General features: G+C 44.2%; 1 protein-coding gene across 2 annotated transcripts in view; it reads right to left on the reverse strand.

The window, feature by feature from the left end:
- TTK (TTK protein kinase) overlaps positions 1–18829 on the reverse strand; it is a 103886-nt gene that overhangs the window by 48654 nt on the left and 36403 nt on the right. For both annotated transcript variants that reach the window (XM_034766149.1, XM_034766150.1), the window contains exons 6-12: positions 14602–14710; positions 14407–14488; positions 14210–14307; positions 13208–13307; positions 4120–4246; positions 1885–2063; positions 1534–1673 (exon numbers count right to left, since the gene is read on the reverse strand). In XM_034766149.1, coding sequence (XP_034622040.1) covers positions 1534–1673; positions 1885–2063; positions 4120–4246; positions 13208–13307; positions 14210–14307; positions 14407–14488; positions 14602–14710 — 835 coding nt within the window. The remainder of the gene's footprint in view (positions 1–1533; positions 1674–1884; positions 2064–4119; positions 4247–13207; positions 13308–14209; positions 14308–14406; positions 14489–14601; positions 14711–18829) is intronic.

Below are 18829 nucleotides of genomic sequence, written 5' to 3' on the forward strand. Positions count from 1 at the left end.
TCTGGATGGAAGAGTGCTCTAGTCATTGCAAACCCTTCTGCCCTTGTTTTCCCATGGCTCCTTTCTCTCTCCTCCCATCCCTTATTCCAGCTCCTACCACTTCCTTCCCAATACATGAACACACTCTTCAAAGGTACCATTCCAGAAAGGAAACTCAAGTTCAACTACTCCAGAATCTACAATACTGGTTTCTCAAAATTATGCAGGCTAATTGTTCAACCCAATATGGGTCTTTTAATCAATCCCAAAATTAGGGATTTAAAAGATAAAGTGTCCTTTATTAGTGACCAGATATCAACGTTTAAGTGTTTGTAATGAAGACCCACTGTTTAGATTTAGTATTTAAGTCCTGATTTTGGAACTTGAAGCCAACAAATTCCTTATATTCTAAAATCATTCTGATGTCTTAGAGTGATGTGCTGTTCCTGATATCATGCATAAAGATGCATAGAAATCTTTTCTAGCCTCCTTTACTCCTGGGGGAATTCTGCACCACTGCACACATGCAGAACTCATGTGCGGCACAGACATTCTGCCCGAGAAGTGCTGCACTTCTGCCTTTTACCCATCAGAGGCTGCTGTGGCACCAGAACAGCCGGCAGGCGGCTGCGTTCAAACAGCACCCTTCCCATGGAGCCAGGTTAGGACAGACAGAGAGGAGCACACGAGACTACAGGGGGCCACAGACTGGGGTTCAGAAGGGCTACTGGGGCAGGACAGACTGGGGTGCAGGCTCAGGAACTAGAGGAGTGACAGCATTGAGCCAGGGGATGAATGGGAGGGGAGCCAGAGGGCCACAGGAAGATGGGAGGCAGGGACACATGGGGATGGTCGAAGGGGGCTGAAGGACACATGGGAAAAGGAGCTGCAGGACACACAGGAAAAGGGGCAAATGTGCCTGACTCAATGGGAGATCCTGGCTGAATCCAAGCATCTGCATGAGGGAGGCTTCCCAACTCCCTAACAATCCCCCCGCCCCTCCCAAAAAACAACCCCTATTCCATACTTCTCCCACCCATAGACAACAACCCTCCAGGTTCACTCCTAGGTTCCTTCCCCCTCTCCCTCAGCTCCTCCATTACCCCAACTCCACAAAGCCTTTTCACTGCTTCTGAGGGGTCGGAAATACATTTCTGTAGTGTAGTTTAAATGAATTACTCAAAGTTCTGTATTAATATGCCTAGTAAGGAATCTGCCAAATAAAACCATTACCTGAATCTTTTTTTGTGTCTCTGTATTGTTACAGATATACTTGCTAATAGGTATTTTGAAATACATTTCCAAAGTAATTGAAACGGGCATGATTATATTGTGTTATTTTGACAAATAAAATATGCAGAATTTGGTAGAATTTTAAAATATTGTGCATAGAATTATTTATTTTTTTGGAGCAGAATTACCCCAGTAGTAGCATCTAAACTTTAGGTTTGCAATTTAGAGGCCCTAAACTAAGTTATCTTAATAAAAGTATTACAAAGTTACTGTGGTAAGTCCGTTTAAACACAAACTTAAACACACACACACACACCTTACCAGGCCATATAATCATTCAGCTTGTTGTTGCTTGGTGTTCCACAAAAATACACTGTATCTTTTCTTTTAGGAGCAGCTTCTACTGGCGATGATCTTTTTGAAATGGGAAGGATAGGCTGTTCAAAACTTGATCGCTTTCCCTAACAACAGTAAAGTAGGTTGTTAGTTCAGAAATTCTCACGTAGAGTAAGAGCACATTAGTCTCAAATTTTTGGTATTACTAAGTGAGCGTGAGCTTTTATGTAGCACTGTAGATTTCTGCATCCATAGCAATATGTAAGAAAACAAGAGAAAGTGACTAGACAAAACCACCACATTTTACATTCCTATACAAGCAAATAATGAAGTCACCTCTGTGTAGCTCTTGTGTGTCACTTCTGGAATCTCCCATTTCTTTGCAGATGTAACACAATTTAGTTTTAACTGCTCCACTTGTTTTCTGTTACTTCCAAGAGAACTGGACTGTTGCTCATGATTTTCCAGATACCTCAACTCTGGTATACTTTGCTCCTGATGTTGCACATTTGTTTCTGAAATAAGTCATTTTTCTTCTATTATTAAAGGAGACAGATTTTAAATAAACCAAATTATGTGCATCTCGTTTTCTGGGTGCTGAATTTGACCTAGAGGTCTGATTCGCAGAAGGGGTGAGTGCTCACGTTGGCAAATAAAGTTAGTGGGAGCTGTGTTTTGATCATATAAAGTGCTCTATAATGGCAAGTATTCTAAAAAATCAGATCCTAAGCAGCTCACAATGGGCACCCAAAATTAGTGGACATTTTCAACTTTAGTGTTTGTGCTTCAGTTCCCCATTAGTAAAATGGGGATAATACCCCCTTATCTCACAGGGGTGTGCTGAAACTAAGTGTTTCTGAAATATTCAAATACTGTTGACTGCAAATAAGACTTATTCTATTCTGTTTGACCAAAGGTATGAATACTAGAATACAGGACCAGAATGGGGAGTTGAGGCAGTTTTAAAAAAATGTGGCAGTGGAATTTTGAATTTAACTTCCAATATCTGAGACTGATTAGTGTCTTGCCTTCCCTGTCCCTATACACAATTAAATAAGAGTGGTAATTAGCCAGATCCAGAAATGCCTAATATGTTCATCTGACTTTTGTTTGTAGGAACTGAAAGTGTGAATTAACTCAGTGCCATTTTGTCAAGGGCAAGATAAATTAGAGTTGCCTGAAGGTCTCTTAGGGATTTTCAGCTATCTAAGAGCAAAAGGGAAGAGATAGTCTTTAGTCTCTGAAAGTTAGCTGATATAACAAAATAATTCTTCTGGTCTATTTCATTTATAAAATCTATAAAGAAAGAAATTGTGGCAGAGATGAGATATTCTTCAGGGGAAAGAAAATACACAGACAAGTGTTTTCACATTCCATATTATGTAGATTTAGAAAATAGCAAATACCTCAAGGCAGGGAACATAAAATGGTGTACAAGACCTTGAAGCATTTATTAAAACCCACTGAATCCACTACATACTACCTCACCTGACGAGATCATCACCAATGTTTTTAAAAATATTAAAAAGGCATATTACAGGCACTTTATTTAAGAAGACAAAGAGAGGACTATTTCATTTCTTAGCTCTCAAAGGGATCAAAGAGCGAGCCTGTTTCACATTTGAAACACAAGACTCAAAAGTAGGAATGTAGGGTAACATTTCAAAAGAACCTGACTGAAAGTCAGTGAGACTTTGGTTCCCAAGTGCCTCAGTCATTCTTGAAAATGGTACTTGGGCACTTTAAAATTTTTTACCCTTGGTCAATATATTATTTTTAGCCAGAGCTACTTTTAGTTACTACTGATGAAGGCTAAATTTATGCTGGTAACCTAGATAAGAGTTATGCATCCATTTCTAGTCTAGTAATCCATCTAGTCTGATGATAGGAAATAGTATCCTCCAACTTTGTTGTATTGTTTAGCTGAGGAGTTGGGACTTTGCCTTTGGCTTTTTTTTGGGTGGGGGGGGGTGAGAGAGAGCAAGCATGATATTCAAATTGCCAAAAGTCTTGCTCTCCAAAGGTCAGGATTCATGTAATTTTCAACACCCTGCCTACTCACAAAGAGCTAGCAAGGACAGAGTAGATGAACATTATATACAGGCACATCTGTTACAATTCCTGCACTCAGTGGTGATAAGTTATCAAGCTTCAGTTTTAAACATACACCTCTACCCCGATATAACGCGACCCGATATAACATGAAATCGGATATAACGCAGTAAAGCAGTGCTCCGGGGCGGCGGGGCTGCGCACTCCGGTGGATCAAAGCAAGTTCGATATAACGCGGTTTCACCTATAACGCGGTAAGATTTTTTTGGCTCCCGAAGACACGCTATATCGGGGTAGAGGTGCATTTACAGTCCTTTCTTGAAAGGTTGACTTTGCCCAACCTCACCCCACAAAAAATAAAGAGGAATTCTTATTTTTAAATTCTTCCCTCATCACAAAAGTAGTAAGTATTGGCTAGTTATAAGGTTCCCTTTAGCAGACATTCTAAACAGAACAGCCCACTTAAAATGCTTGTTCCATTTTGGATTGGTAAAAATTTAGCCTTATTAGGACAATTACCTTCTTTTCTTTTTGTTGCAAGACTTGAATCTGTTTTATTTTTTAGGGTTACAGTTGATTCAGTTGCAGTTTCTAAACTCTCTTCATCTGATATCTGTGATTGTACAGAGTTTTCATCTTGTAAGGACTAAAGAAAACAATATATATTTTTAAAAGCATCAAGAAAAAGAACTCAAACACAGTATCTAAAAGTCATTTCCTTGTGATAATAGTTTGCCACTGATATACCCCATACCAAATAAACACATTATTAGTTCTAAACTTTAAATATATGAACACATTGAAGTTTACACCTGTGTAATCATTCCAATTATTACTCTTCTCTAAATTTTCCTCTTTCTGGTATGTTTTTTTCCCTTTTCTAAATAAAGTGAAGCAACCAATAAAATAGTTTTAGTATTCTTAATCCAATTGTAAATTGTTTTATGCCAACAACAAATCTGCAAATCTTGAGCATTCTCTTTTTAGTTAATAAATCCTGATATTCATATTATCTTCTTGACTACCACTGCACATTGCATTATTTATGACAAGAGACTTTTCTTCATTTGTCTATCTCATCATTCCTTACTAGCTTAGGGAAAAAAATAATCTTGTGAACACCTCATATATGAAATTCAAAGTGAAATGCAAGGGAATGAATGTTTGAAGAAACAACTTGAAAAACCAGTTACTATAGGATAAGTAACTGTACTTTCTTCAAATGATTATTCACAGATTCCACACTGGATATGTAGCAAACAGCCATCTCAGCACTAAGAGGAGTGAGAACAGAGGCCTACCTACCACAGTTTCTATCCAATCTAGAAGCCTGTGAACAGTGAGATGTGAAAATGTGACCTGACCTACATATCCCCACTTAGCATATCTGAGATGGGGACGTTAGCTAACTGGGCCACCAAGGTGGCTGAAGTTGCTTGGGCATGGTAGAGTAAGCTCTAACATGTCCATATGGGTCTTTCTTGGCCAGGCCATAACAAATCTTAACACAGCATTTAGAGAGTTTGTACCAACACCAATTGTCCCTCAGCCCTTTCAGCAAACATCACAAAGAGCATGGCACTACATCTGAATGATTTAGACCTGTCCAAATAAAAACAATGATCTTACAACACCCAGCATATGGAGTCTCATTTCATTCAGGGAAAACCAGGAGATGAACAGATCGGTTAATATGGACGTTAGAACATTTTCGGCAGGAGCATGGGGTGAGACCTGAGGGCAACTGTCCTTGTGGAAAGCTGTATATGGCAGGCCCACCCTGCATCTCCCCAGTTTTCTCTAGTCATTGTGATGACTGACAAATGATAGAGGAAGAGAAGGTTACTCACCTTGTGCAGTAACTGAGGTTCTTCGAGATGCGTGTCCCTGTGGGTGTTCCACTTTAGGTGTTCATGCGCCCCTGCGCTCGTAGTCGGAGACTTTTAGTAGCAATACTGGTTGGGTCGCACGTGCGTAGTCCCTGCCTCACGCTGCTGCAGGCAGTTAACCGATGCTGTGCAACCAACCCCCACTCAGCTCCTTCTCTACTGCAGAGACTAAAAAGGAAACTCCGAAGTAGAGGGGAGGAGGGAGAGTAGTGGAGCACCCATAGGGAGACACATCTCGAAGAACCTCAGTTACTGCACAATGTGAGTAACCTTCTCTTCGTCTTCGAGTGCTGTTCCTGTGGGTGCTCCACTTTAGGTGACTTCAGAGCAGTGCCCTCCGATGGAAGGAAGGGCTCTGGAGTTGAAGTCGTGACCTCCGATACTAGAGAGCATCCAAAGGAGGTATCAGACATTGCCTGTTGCTCTAAGGCATAGTGCTGTCTAAAGGTATGGGCTGCGGCCCAGGCAGCAACTCTACAAATGTCCGCGATAGGTACATTGTGCAGGGAAGCCGTGGAGGCTGATAAGACTCTAGTGGGATGTGAGTGAATCCCCATGAGGGATTGGCAGTTGCACTAATGATAGAGTTTTGTGCGATTTTGGATCTACGTGGAAAGTCTTTGTTTAGAGATGGTGCTCCTTTTGGAGCATTCAGTGATGGATAGAACCAGTCTGGGTGATTTATGGGATGGTTTAGTCCTGTCTATGTAAGAAGCCAATGTCCTCCAAACATCAAATTATGGAGTGCGTAATGTGTTCTGTCTGTGTGGGGTTTAGTGGTGTGGTCTGAGGGAGACTTTATCCTCAAAAGAAGACCATGTATGGGGGTTCTGCCATGAAAGCCCAAAGTGCTCCCACACGTGTGACAGATGTCACTGCCACAAGAAATGCTACTTTCATAGAATGGTGTAGCAGTGATTATATCATCCTGGGTTCACATGGGGAAGAAGTGATGATTCGAAGGACCAGGTTCAGGTCCCATGGTGTAATAGGCTCACATAGTTCAGAGTAGGCATTATTGAGTCCTCTGAGGAAACATTGGGTCAGTAGATGGGTAAAGACGGGATGGCAATCCACCTTGGGGTGGAATGTTGTGATGGTAGGTAGATGGACTTATTGAGCTCATGGATAGGTCTGACCGTTTGAGTTCTAATAGGTAACGCAGTATAGAGAGTAATGTCCCTGGATGGAAATCATCCGTTTTAGTTGGCACCAGGCCTTAACTCGTCTCCCTTTCAGGGTGTATGGGAGACAGTTCATTTCTGTTCAACTGTGTAACTATATTTTGTACCTCCTCTGAACAGGTCAGCTCAGGTTCCGTGAGCTATGGAGGAGCCATGCTCTGAGATGCAGTTTCTGTGGATGCAGGACACAGTCGGAGTCCTGGGGCACCAGGTGACACAGAAGTGGGAGTTTGATTAATGGATGCACGATCATGCTAAGGGAGTAAGGATACCATGGTTTGGCGAGACCATGATAGTAGAATTACTGTGGCCCATCCAGACTGATCTTGTGGATCACTCGGTTCAAGAGAGGAATAAGAGGGAAGGCATGGAGAAGGGGAGCGTTGCACTCAAGGAGGAATGCATCGCCTAACGACTGCACATAGAGACCTGCACCGGAACAAAAACGAAGGAGTTTGGTATTTTGTGCAGTTAATAAAAGGTCTACTGAGGGGAACCCCCAGTGTTGAAATACATGCAGGAGTACTGTGTTGTCGAGCTCCCTTTGTGGTCCTGAGAAATTTGTCTGCTGAAGGTATTTGCTGTGGTGGCGTGGATATTGTGTCTGATGCACCATCGTCAGGGTTTTATGGCTTGCACACACAAGTACTGTGAGTGTGCTCCCCCCTTGTCTGTATATATAATACATACAAGCTAAGGCTTCAAATAGCCTTGGAATTGATGAGTGGCAGGAATTGGGAGCAAGCGTTGCGGACAGCTTGAAGTTCCAATAGGTTTATATGTTGAAGGGATTCCGCAGGGGCCCAGCAGCCCGATATAGAATGTGGGTGCAGGTGTGCTCCGCATCCCAGGAGTGAGGCATTTGTGGTCTGAATGAAGGGAGCCCCCGTGCATATGTTGGTCAGTTTTGCCGGATATCGTGGGGTGTTTGTTTATGCTGTGCCTTTGTGGAACAAAGTTGATATGTAGCCTTCCTTGTAGGCAATTGATGTTTAATCTGGTGTGTCGACAGCTAATGTTGTGGCTGTCATGTGGTCAAGGAGATGGGGGCAAGTCCTGGCAGATACCTGTGGTCTATTTCACGCAGTGGGTATGAGGCTGGTGAGAGTGAAAGAACATTGTCTCGGTAGTGTGGCTATAGCCTCGATAGAGTTGAGGTGGGCCCCAATGAAGTTCAGCTCTTGCACTGTTGTTAGAGTGGGCTGTTTGGTATTTATTAGGAAGCCCAGATTCGTGAAGAGGGTTACCACCTCTTCGGTGGCTTGCAATGCTGTTTGCTGGGTTGATGCTTTTAGCAGGCAGTCGCTTATAGCATATAGTGTGACCATTTTGAATCGTGTTTCTGACTAACTTGTTGAATTATCGGAGGTCGAGCATTGGTCTCCATCCATCAGAGTTCTTGTTAGGGGAAGTTGATGGTTGGTATGCAACTTGAGAAGTAGATTGTTGTCCCCTCAGGGCCCGTGTCTGCGACCCTGTGAGTCAAATCACCGCTGTTGTTGTGAATATCATTGGGATGTAAAGTAATTTCTCTGTTTCCTCTTCGGTTTGGGGTTATAGGTTCCCAAGGATTGGAGAGTCACTTGTGAGTCTGTGAATGAGTGGAGTGAGTCGTCTGCCTTTTTGGCGAATAATTTGGGCTGGCAAGTCTTCCACCATGAATTGCACCTCTTTGGGGAAGCCAGAAAGATAGAGCCATGAACTTCTCATTACAACCACCGTTGACACAGATGTTGCAGCCCTGTCCTCAGAATCAAGTGTTGTAAATTGTTCTCCCTTGTCCTTGGCAATACAATTAATCAATTCGGACATTTTTGTGTAGTTTGTATAGTTGTATTTTGTTAGTAATGTCGCATAGTTGGCTATGCGGCAGTAAGGGGCAACCAAGAAGTAAGCCTTATTTCCAAAACTGATCAAGTCTTTTCCAGTCCTTATCATGAGTTGTGTTTCAGGGCTGTTGTTGCATGCCACGTTGCTGGACTGCATCTATCACTAAGAAATTATGCACTGGATGCGAAGTCAACGCCCTTTGTTGGTATACACCTCCTGTCAGACCTTCCACCAGCTGGAGGGGCATCTGCAAGGGTTCACAGAATGACCCTTACAGGGTCCATCAGTGCCTCATTCATATGAAGGGAATTTTTTTTTTTTAAACGAAGCAGATGTATGCAAAAAACTCACTAGCCCATGCTGTATCACAGGGACCTCCTCAAGGGAGATGTCCAGAAAAGGCCACCCTCTCAAATAAGTCATGGAACAGTTTGAAATCATCCCCTAGATTAGGGGAAGGAGGCATAAAGGTGTCCTCTGTGGACAATGATGGCAAGTGAGTAAGTGATGTCCCCTACAGGGGGGGAGGTTCTTCCTCCTCTTCCCCTGGTACCACTGAAGGTGCTGATACAGAAGCTGTGGGGAATTACTGTGTGCTGGGTCTGGCCGTGGTGGGCAGTCCCCCCTTGTGTGGGGCATATGACCCAAGGAGTCCAGTCTGCCCATTGGGATAGGAGCAGCATAGGGGGTCCCCATACCACTGTAAGTACCTGGGGACAGCATCTCCTGGGTTGACTGACTCCTGATGTACAGGAGCCGATGGGGGAATAACTCCCTGTTCTTCCTCATCTTTCTCCTTCAAATAAGAAACGAGACAGTGAGTGATGTTGGGGACAGAGAAAGACTTGGTGCCGAGGGTATAATTCTCATATCGGTACCGCAAATAGAGGGATCAGGGGCAGAGCCGAATACCAGAACCCTCTGTCTGAGGAACTGCTGCGGTGCTGGTTTGACTGGCCCCTGGGGCTGCCTCCTTGTCAGTGCCAGGGCTGCAGAGGGGAAGGCAGCGCTGCTGGCTGCGCCTCTGTGCATATTGGGTGCGCCTTTGAAGAAGCCACCTTTTATAGCGGTGCCACACTGCCGTTTGTAGATTGCAGTACAGAGGCACAGGTTTTTGGTTTCCCCTTAGTGCCTGTGTTGGAGCCAGCTCTTGTAGTGTCTCTGGCTCTAATGGTGCCAGCAGTGCTGGGATTTTCTGCTACTTTGGCTCCTGGTGCTGACAGCACAGCTGGTACCGGTATTGGATGCCCACTCACAGAACGAATACAATATGCAGTGCAGAGGCACGAAGTTTTGATTTCCCCATAGTGCCTGTGTTGGAGCCAGCTCTTGTAGTCTCTGGCTCTAACAGTGCCAGCAGTGCCGCGATTTTCCACTACTTTGGCTCCTGGTGCTAACAGCACAGCCGGTGCCAGTATTAGATGCCTGCCCGTGGAATGAACATACATTGCGGAGCAGAGGCATGGGTTTTGATTTCCCCATAGTGCCTGTGTCGGAGCCGGCTCGTGTAGAGTCTCTGGCTCTAGCGGTGCTGGGGTTTTCCACCACCTCGGCACCCAGCACTGACCGCACAGCCGGTGCCAGCACTAGATACCTGCCCGCGGAGCAGCTGTGGCGTGGAGGCATGGGGCTCCGAAGTCTCTGTCTGCAGCGGTGCCGGAGCGCCTGGCGCTGACAGCATAGCCGGTGCTATTATTATCCGTGGGACGGCTGTGGGTTTGTTTGTTTTTTATTCCTGTGGTGGGGACCCACCCAGATGCTTCCTCGAGTGATGCCTGGCGGGGCACTCCAATGTAGGGTTGGAGAAAGCACTCCTGTCCGAAGCTGCGGCTGGTGAAGTGGGGAGGGTGGGGGGTCTCAAGCCTCATGCCCTGACGCAGGTCCGAGAGACCTCTCCACTCACTGCCTTTCTGTGAGCCTGAGGCAATGCAACACTTTGTTAGTGCCTGCGTCGGACGCACTAAGACACAGGCAGCAAACACATCAAGCATGGCTGTCAGGGACAGGCACTCTGAGCCTGGAGGCAAGGCGCTGAGAGCCCGGGAAACCGGGCATTCCCGTTGAGGGGGGGATACGGGGGGGGGGGACGACTACGCACGTGCAACCCAACCGGCATTGCTACTAAAAGTCTCTGACTACGAGTGCAGGGGCACACGAACACCTGAAGTGGAGCACCCACAGGGACAGCACTCGAAGAAGCAGCACATAGCTGGTTTTCAGTGGGAGGTTCCCCCTCAGGCTTAACATCATTAGGTTAAGGTCTCATGATAGAGGGGGGTTCCTGAACTGAGGGGAAAACATTAATAAGCCCCTTAAATCTTGATACCTGGGTGCAAGAAGACTGTCTACCACTGGACCAGAGGGTGATTAGCAGATGTTACTGCCTGAAGCACCCATATTGAGCTGAGTGAGGCCAGAGAGTTTTAGAGAAAGCAGACAGTCCGATATCTTACTTCTGCTGTGAAGGAAGATGTTCTAATGTCAGCTAGCTAGCATCCAGGCAGTCAGGAGACGTTACACTGGGTCCAGGTGTGGAACTTGCTGTTGCACTGAGAGACCAGGTCCAGTTGAGCTGGTAAAGTGATGGGCCATCAAATGCATACACTCATTACATACGAATACCAATACTGCCTGCCCCAAGCCAGTTCTATCAGGATGACTCAGTCCACATCCTGTTTCAACTTGCTCAGGATCCTTGGTATTCCACGGATGGGGGTAAAGTGCGTATTAGGTTCAGAGCCCAACCTAACTGGGCTAGCGCCCCCTCTGAAACAAAACTCTGGGTACTTGTTGTTGTGACTCACAGTGAAAGTGCCCATAAATGGGAGAGGCAGTTACCAAACAGGGAGCTAACTGAAGGGTGACCAACCAGTGATTCTAAATATGCAACTCCTGATCTGCATGTCAAAATTGATGTTTCTCTGTAGGGCTCCAGATGGGGAAGCAGTCAAAGAGGAAGTGGAGTGGTCTGAGGTGGAAATGTGACCTCTTCCTCGGGGACTCCAAAGAAGTAGTACTGCTGCTGTCTGGGTCTGTTGCTGTTGATTCAAGAACTTCCTCTTAGGGGCTAGGACAGCAGTTCTCAAACTGAGTCGGGAACCCAAGTGGGTCGGGATCCTGTTTCAATGGGGTTGCCAGCGCTGGCATTAGACTTGCTAGGCCTTGGGGTTGAAGCCAAAGCCCAAGCCCCACCGCCCAGGGACAAAGCCCGAGGCCTTCAGCCCGGGGTGGCAGGACTCAGATTACAGGCCTGCCAGCGGGGGCTGAAGCCCCTTGGGCTTCAGCTTTGCCACACACACACACCCTGCTTGAAGTAGCGGGGCTCAGGCTTTGGCCCCCCTGCCTGGAGTGGTGGGGCTTGGCTGGCCTCAAGCTTCAGTGGGCTCAGACCTCGGTCCCCACTCCTGAAAACAAAAATTACTACATGATCCCAGAAGGGGGTCGTGGTGCAATGAAGTGAGAACCCCTGGGCTAGGCTGCAAAAGCCCAGGGATCTCCATGTGGCCCTACACTCCTTTAGAGTATGTAAGGTATTGTCAGTGGTACTGTTAAAAAGTTTACTGTTCTTGAAAGGGAAGTCTATGGCAGTCTGGACCTCCTGAAGGATGCCAAATGCCTGCAACCACTGCACCACCCAAGGAGAAGCAACAGGGTATTCTGGGGAGGATGCCTCACTATGAACTTCTGACAGGGAGTAGGAGGAGGTGTAGTCCTCTTCTGGAAGTGGAGCTGACCTTTCCAGTGTGCTTCATCTCTGCACGTGTACTGGAGATAGTTTAGTGGCCACCTCTCACAATTTGTCAGAGGGATGAATTCAGTAGGGGAGCTGATCTCAAGGTGCAGCGTATTGTGATGCGATGGGTGAAGGATGATGATTATGAACCTCCATCATCAATTTCCATTGCCAAGATAGAGATGAACCGTTCTGATGCAAGCATGGTGCAGAGAGAGCACGCGCTTAGGTGGATCGGAGGTGCCAAGTATGGGGACAATCAGTGCCATGGATAATTTGCAAATTTGACACCATCAAATTAGGCCTGAATAAAGAGTGGGAGTGGCTGGGTCACTACAAAAAGTAATTTTCCCTCTGTTGATATTCACACCTTCTTGTCAACTGTTGGGTATGGGCCACACCCACCCTAACTGAATTGGCCTCCTTAGCACTGACCCCCCACTTGGTACGGCAACTCTCATCTTTTCATGTGCTGTATATTTATACCTGCTTACTGTATTTTTCACTCCATGCATCTGATGAAGTGGGTTATAGCCCACAAAAGCTTATGCCCAAATAAATTTGTTAGTCTCTAAAATGCCACAAGGACTCCTTGTTGTTTTTTCAATGTATCAGTCTCTAAAGATGAATCCAAAAATAAATTAACTTTTGTGAGGATATAAACAGATTCATTAGTTATTTTTCCTGCACAAGTCCTACCATTTCCTCTTTTCTCTAAATATGAATTTAATCTTGCTTCTAAATTCATATTACTAGAACTCTTTTTGGTTTCAAAAAGAAGAACAGGAGTACTTGTGGCACCTTAGAGACTAACAAATTTATTAGAGCATAAGCTTTCGTGGACTACAGCCCACTTCTTCGGATGCAGAGTCACTGTTTTCATTCCCCCACCCACCCCACACACACCTAAAACATCTTTAGCTATCAACAGTTTCCACAATTACTTATTTAAAACAGAAAAATAAAGTTACCTTTAAGTCTCCCAATTCATATGAATCATCCTCATTAAGTTTTGGTGCATGCAGTAAAAAAGGCGTAATCAAATTTGTGCATTTAGAGCCAGATATCTGCCTGTTTATATAAAAGACAACGTTAACAGTAAAAGAAACCTGAAACTTCAAAATGTAGGGACAAACGTTCACCTGTTTTGAGCTAGTTGTGCAAACGCTGGACAGAAGTCACAAAATAATAGGAGCAGTGAGAATGTTCCGATAGCACAGTGATGAGTACAATATAAAAATCTAAACAGATGACACATTATCCCATGATAGGCAGAAGCCCCTCCATATGAGGAGTTCTACTTGGTTTGCTTCCCTAGTAAGTGGGTACATACGTAGATTTGGAATAATTAGGTTTTTGTTTGCCCCCGCCCCCCTCCCCTTTTTTAAAGGGTTTTGAATAATAATAGATATGTTTCTTAAGCTTTTTTAGATTATCGATTTAATTTTCCACAATTACAGGAAATTACAAGAGGGGATCAAAGAATTATTTAATAATAGGAGCAAATTCAAAACGTTAAAGCTTTATAACCATTAAAACAAAAATTGTCAACATACATAAAGTAAATATCCTTAAACTCTAAGCTTTCAAGCAGCATTTTTCTTACTTTACCTATCTGTACATTTCTATAATTATCTATGGAAATATATTTTCCTTAGTTTGCATGCACATGGTGAAATTGATGTTTACTAACATTTACCAATAAAAATCTAATCCTTCCAAGCTGACCTATACTCCGGTACAAAGATTTTACTTGAGTGGTCATTTGAAAAAGTTAGTGTATCATGTATTCTTACCTACGGTAATATAATAGTTTTATTTTTGCCTATAATCATTGTTGGCAGTTATGTCCAACTAAGTTGTCCATGTCCTGAAAAGAGTTGTCAGTTCTACTGCCCCACAATATCTTTAAAGAAGAGGTAGATGGATTAAAATCTATTGTTTTGCAACAAGATTAATATAACTAACTGTACCTCTTTGTAACACTAGTTGTAAGTGGAGCATCCATCTTCTTCACAGTATCTACAGCATCAGTTACTAATTTAACAGGAACTCTCCCAAATGGGCACACCTAAATATTTAAACAAATTGAAAGTTATCAAATCTAAAAAAACAGGAGCAGGGGAAGGGGGGGCGGAGAGAGAGAAGTGAGCATTCAAAAAGCTTCCACCTGGTTAGATTTGTTTAATTGCTTTAAGGGATGGCGCCCAACCAGGACTGCATCAAACTCTTGTGGAGAGTTGTTCTTCTCCCTAAAAAATAAATAAATAAATAAAATAATGAGAAAATACACTGCAGTTATCTCAGCAGTTAAAAAAAAAAACAACCAAACCTTGAATAAAAATATAAGAATTTAAGTTGTTACCCAAGAGAAGATCTGGGGGCATTAGCAGAAATTTCACCAGAATCACTTTTTTTCCTACTCCGGAGATTTCCAGCCATGTTTTGTGGTCCAGATTCTTGTGTGCTTGATACTATAAATAAGTTAACAAGTAGTTTGAATTATTCAGTGATTACCAATTAAATATATTACATATTTCAAAATATTCAACTGCCCTAAGCTTGCATTAACTGTAGGATTTTAATGCACATCAATGAATAAGTTAGTTGCTGAAGGAAAAAAACAGTTACTAGCCTCTCTGTAACTGTTGTTCAAGATATGTTGCACATGTCCATTCTGTTGTCCGTGTGTGCGCATGCGCCTCGAGCACAGTTGCTGGGACTTTTTCCCCCCAGTGGTATCTATTGGGTCCACTCTGGCACCCTCTGGTGCAGTGCACTCATAGTGCCAGTATAAAAGGCCTGGCCAACCTGCACCTCCTCAGTTCTTTCTTTCTGGCCAACTCCAAAAGAGGGGTAGCAGTGCGAGTGGTGGAATGGACACGTTCAACAGATCTCAAAGAACAACAGTTACAGATAGGTTAGCAACCGTTTTTTCCTTGAGTGCTTGCATATGTTCATTCCGTTGTAGGTGAGTCCCAAGCAGTAGCATAGGAGGTGGGGTCAGAGTTTATGGACATGATGGTTGCAAAACAGCTTGACCAAAACTGGAGCCGTCCCTGGCTTGTAATGGCCTAGTTGGCAGAAAACTTATGCACTGACAACCAAGTTGCTGCTCTGCAGATTTCCTGTAGAGAGACCTGGGCCAGAAATGCCACTGATTGGGCAGTCAGTATAGCTGGCAGTGGAACACCCGCCTGTTCGTAGCACATGCGAATGCACTAAATGATCCAGGAGGAGATTCTCTGAGCTGAGATAGGGAGGCCTTTTATCCTATCAACTATCGTTATGAAGTGTTGAGTGGATCTACGGAATGGTTTGGTCCTCTAAATATAGAATGCTAGGGAACATCTGACATCCAGAGAAGAAGATGCTGCTCTGAACCTACTGTAACAGCATATATGTGTATGTGTGCTTAAGATCTAATAAAAAGTAGTTTTAGGTAAAAGCACTCTGGTTTGTATCAATCATATATCAGAAGGAGGAACTGTGTTCCCCACTGATTTATTCCTGGCACCGCCTGGAGAAAAACAGTTAAGTTACCACTGCTTTGGGTTCTGAAAACTCTGTGCTCCCCACCGAACAGTGTGCTCCCCATTGAAGCAGAGGCATTTGGTGCCAAGTCTGACTACCCTGGCTCTGACAACAGTTTCAAGGACACCTCCATGAGTAAAAACTTCAGCCTGGCTTCACAATCCATTTCTGTGCTTAAAATCTGAAGATCTAGCAACAATCCCGAATATGAGCTTCCCCCAAACCCTTCTAGCAGCTTGAGTGCAGGCAGCTCACTGGCATTGGTTTAATGCAGGAAATTCAGGACTTGAAGCCCAGAGACCGAGGCATCCCTCAATACCAGGTATCGGATGAAACCATCAAGTGGAGTAAAAGCTGATCTAACAACACTAATAACTAAGTAATAACTGTAATACTACTATAGAAACTTTTTACAATAAAATCAAGAAAGAGTACACAGAGCATTTGCAAAGGCAAGTCAAGCAATTCCAACAGTCACTGGTAGTAAGAAGAAACTCAGGGGATTTGGGGTTGGCTGACTCCCTTTATACTGGTGCCCAGCAGCACGCAGCAGAGAACACTCGAACCATGCCGATGAATACCACTGAGGGGAAAATTTATGACTGTGTGAGGCGCACACATCCCAAATGCATATGTGCAATAACTCAACAAAGAATATTTGTGCTAATGAGGGTGGAATACTGTCTTTGTCTGTAGTCCACTGCAGTCTGAAGAGGCTCTACTGAAACTGAAGTGATAGACACATCTCTTGGAAGAGATACAGACCTATACGAACAGGTCAAAACTTAAAGTACTAGTAATTTGCTGCTGTACACCACTCCAAAATATTCCAACTTACAAAAGTGGTTTCTGAAAATTCCACTGGAGAAACAGAGAGCTTAGGAAATCAAAATAGCTATATTCCATAACACACTAACAGTTCTAATTACCTTTTATGGAATATTGGAGTATACCTAATTTTCTCTACACATATAGGGTTGTAAGGTCTGAGGTCTTTTTCTGCAGCTAAATTAGGAGAGCCATGAGCCAAGAAGCAGAAAGTCACATCCTCACATTGCTTCTAAATTACATCAAAACAATGTAATATCCTACTGCTAAGAAGGTGCCCCTCCTAATAGTACCCACCATCGTCAGATAAGTAAGGAAACTTTTAAGATTTGATGGCATTCAGTCCGGCAAGGAATCACTTATCAACAGTTGTTTATTGCTTATTGTTTGCTTTTATGGTACTCACTTCTCTATTGTTTATCTGTATGGTTTCTGTCTGTTACATAACAAATTTTGCTAGGTGTAAATCAGCAATGGTGGTGGGGTATGGTTGGTTAAAGAATTGTTTCATAATGGGCTAGGATTGGTGAAAAATACTGTTTTGTAGTTTAAAATGATTGGTTATGGTATAGCTAAGCAGGACTCAAGTTTTACTATATAAACTGGGGTCCAAAAGAAAGTTCTTTGGAACCAACTCCAGGACATAACCCCAAGATCAGAGCTGCCAGACCTCAACACCCTGCCAAAAACATTGTGCAGAAGCTGGAGTCCCCGGATGACCTGATCCTGACTGGCCATCGGAAAAGGTTCATCTGTCTTATTGGGAGTGATGAGCATTGTATGCTTAGCATGTGCATTCTGTTTTGGTAACTCATAATAAATAGAGGTTAAGAATATTGCTGTGTAAGGCTCTTTCACTAGTAAAAGACCCCACAAACCCACAGAGTGTAGGGTTATGCCTTGAGCCCTTGGAACAGGGTAAACCCTAAGTGTAAGGTTACGCCCTGAGCCACAGGAAGGGGGTAACAGTGGGTGCCTAAAGTAAGAGGGTTACGCCTCGAGCTCTAGGAAATGGGTAAAGGTGGGTGCCCCTAGTGTGCGCGGGTAACGGGGTTGTAGGAAGAAGTTACTCTCCTTGTGCAGTAATGATGGCTCTTTGAGATGTATGTCCCCATGGGTGCTCCACCGTAGGTGTGCGTGCACCACTGATCGGAGAACTTCAATAGCAGTCCCTCCCGCATGTGCGGCTCCTCGCCCACTACAAGACTAGCCAGCATGCATGGGCATTTCCCTTTCAGTTCCTTCACTCCCACAGAGTCCATTAGCAATACTCCAAAATAGAGGGGAGGACAGTGGGTCGTGGAGCACCTATAGCGACACACATCTTGAAGAACCATCATTACTGCACAAGGTGAGTAACTACTTCTTTGAGTAGCGTCCCTATGGGGCTCCACTGTAGGTAACTCTTGAGCAGTACCTATCACTGGAGGCTGGAACTTCGGAGTTGTGTTTAATATGGATGACAGCACTATGGCACCAAATTGGGTGTCTGTAGCAGAATCCCCCAAGATAGCATAGTGTTCAGCAAAGGTATGAGCAAATGCCCAGGTAGCTTCTCTGCAGATCTCTGATATAGGGATATCCTTGGAGAAGGCAATGGATAAGGCGACTGACCTCATGGAGTGAATACGTATTGATGATGGGGATGTTTCTTCACAGTTGGTAGAAGAGCTTGATGCAGCCAGAGACCCACTTGGAGAGTCGCTGAGCTGAAATAGCTGCACCTTTTAATCTATTCACAAGGGAGAGGAAGAGTCTTGAGGATTTTCTAAAGGCCTTTGTTCTGTCCAAGTAGAAAGCCAAGGCCCTTCTCACATCAAGCATATGGAGGATGACCTCTCTGTTATCCATGTGAGATTTAGGATAAAACACTGGAAGTTGAATGAGTTAGTTCATGTGAAAGGCAGAAGACACTTTAGCGGTGAACTTCGGATGTGGTCCAAATGTGACCTTGTCCGGGAAGAATACCGTAAATGGGGGATGAGCCATCAGTGCCACTATTTACCCTATCCTTCTGGCCGAAGCGATGGAGATGAGGAACACAGTCTCCATGGAAAGGTGAGTTAGTGAGCAAGTGGCCATAGGTTCAAACGGTGTTCTAGTCAGCCCTTTTAAAACTAGACAGAGTTCCCATTGACAAGTGAGGAGGAGTGGGGGGCCCTAGGTTGCAGGAAGAGGTTCACTATGCCTTTGAGAAATCTCTTCGTAGTTGGGTGGCAGAAGACTGAGAA

Source organism: Trachemys scripta, chromosome 3, assembly GCF_013100865.1.
Source record: "Trachemys scripta elegans isolate TJP31775 chromosome 3, CAS_Tse_1.0, whole genome shotgun sequence".
Lineage (NCBI taxonomy): Eukaryota > Metazoa > Chordata > Testudines > Emydidae > Trachemys > Trachemys scripta.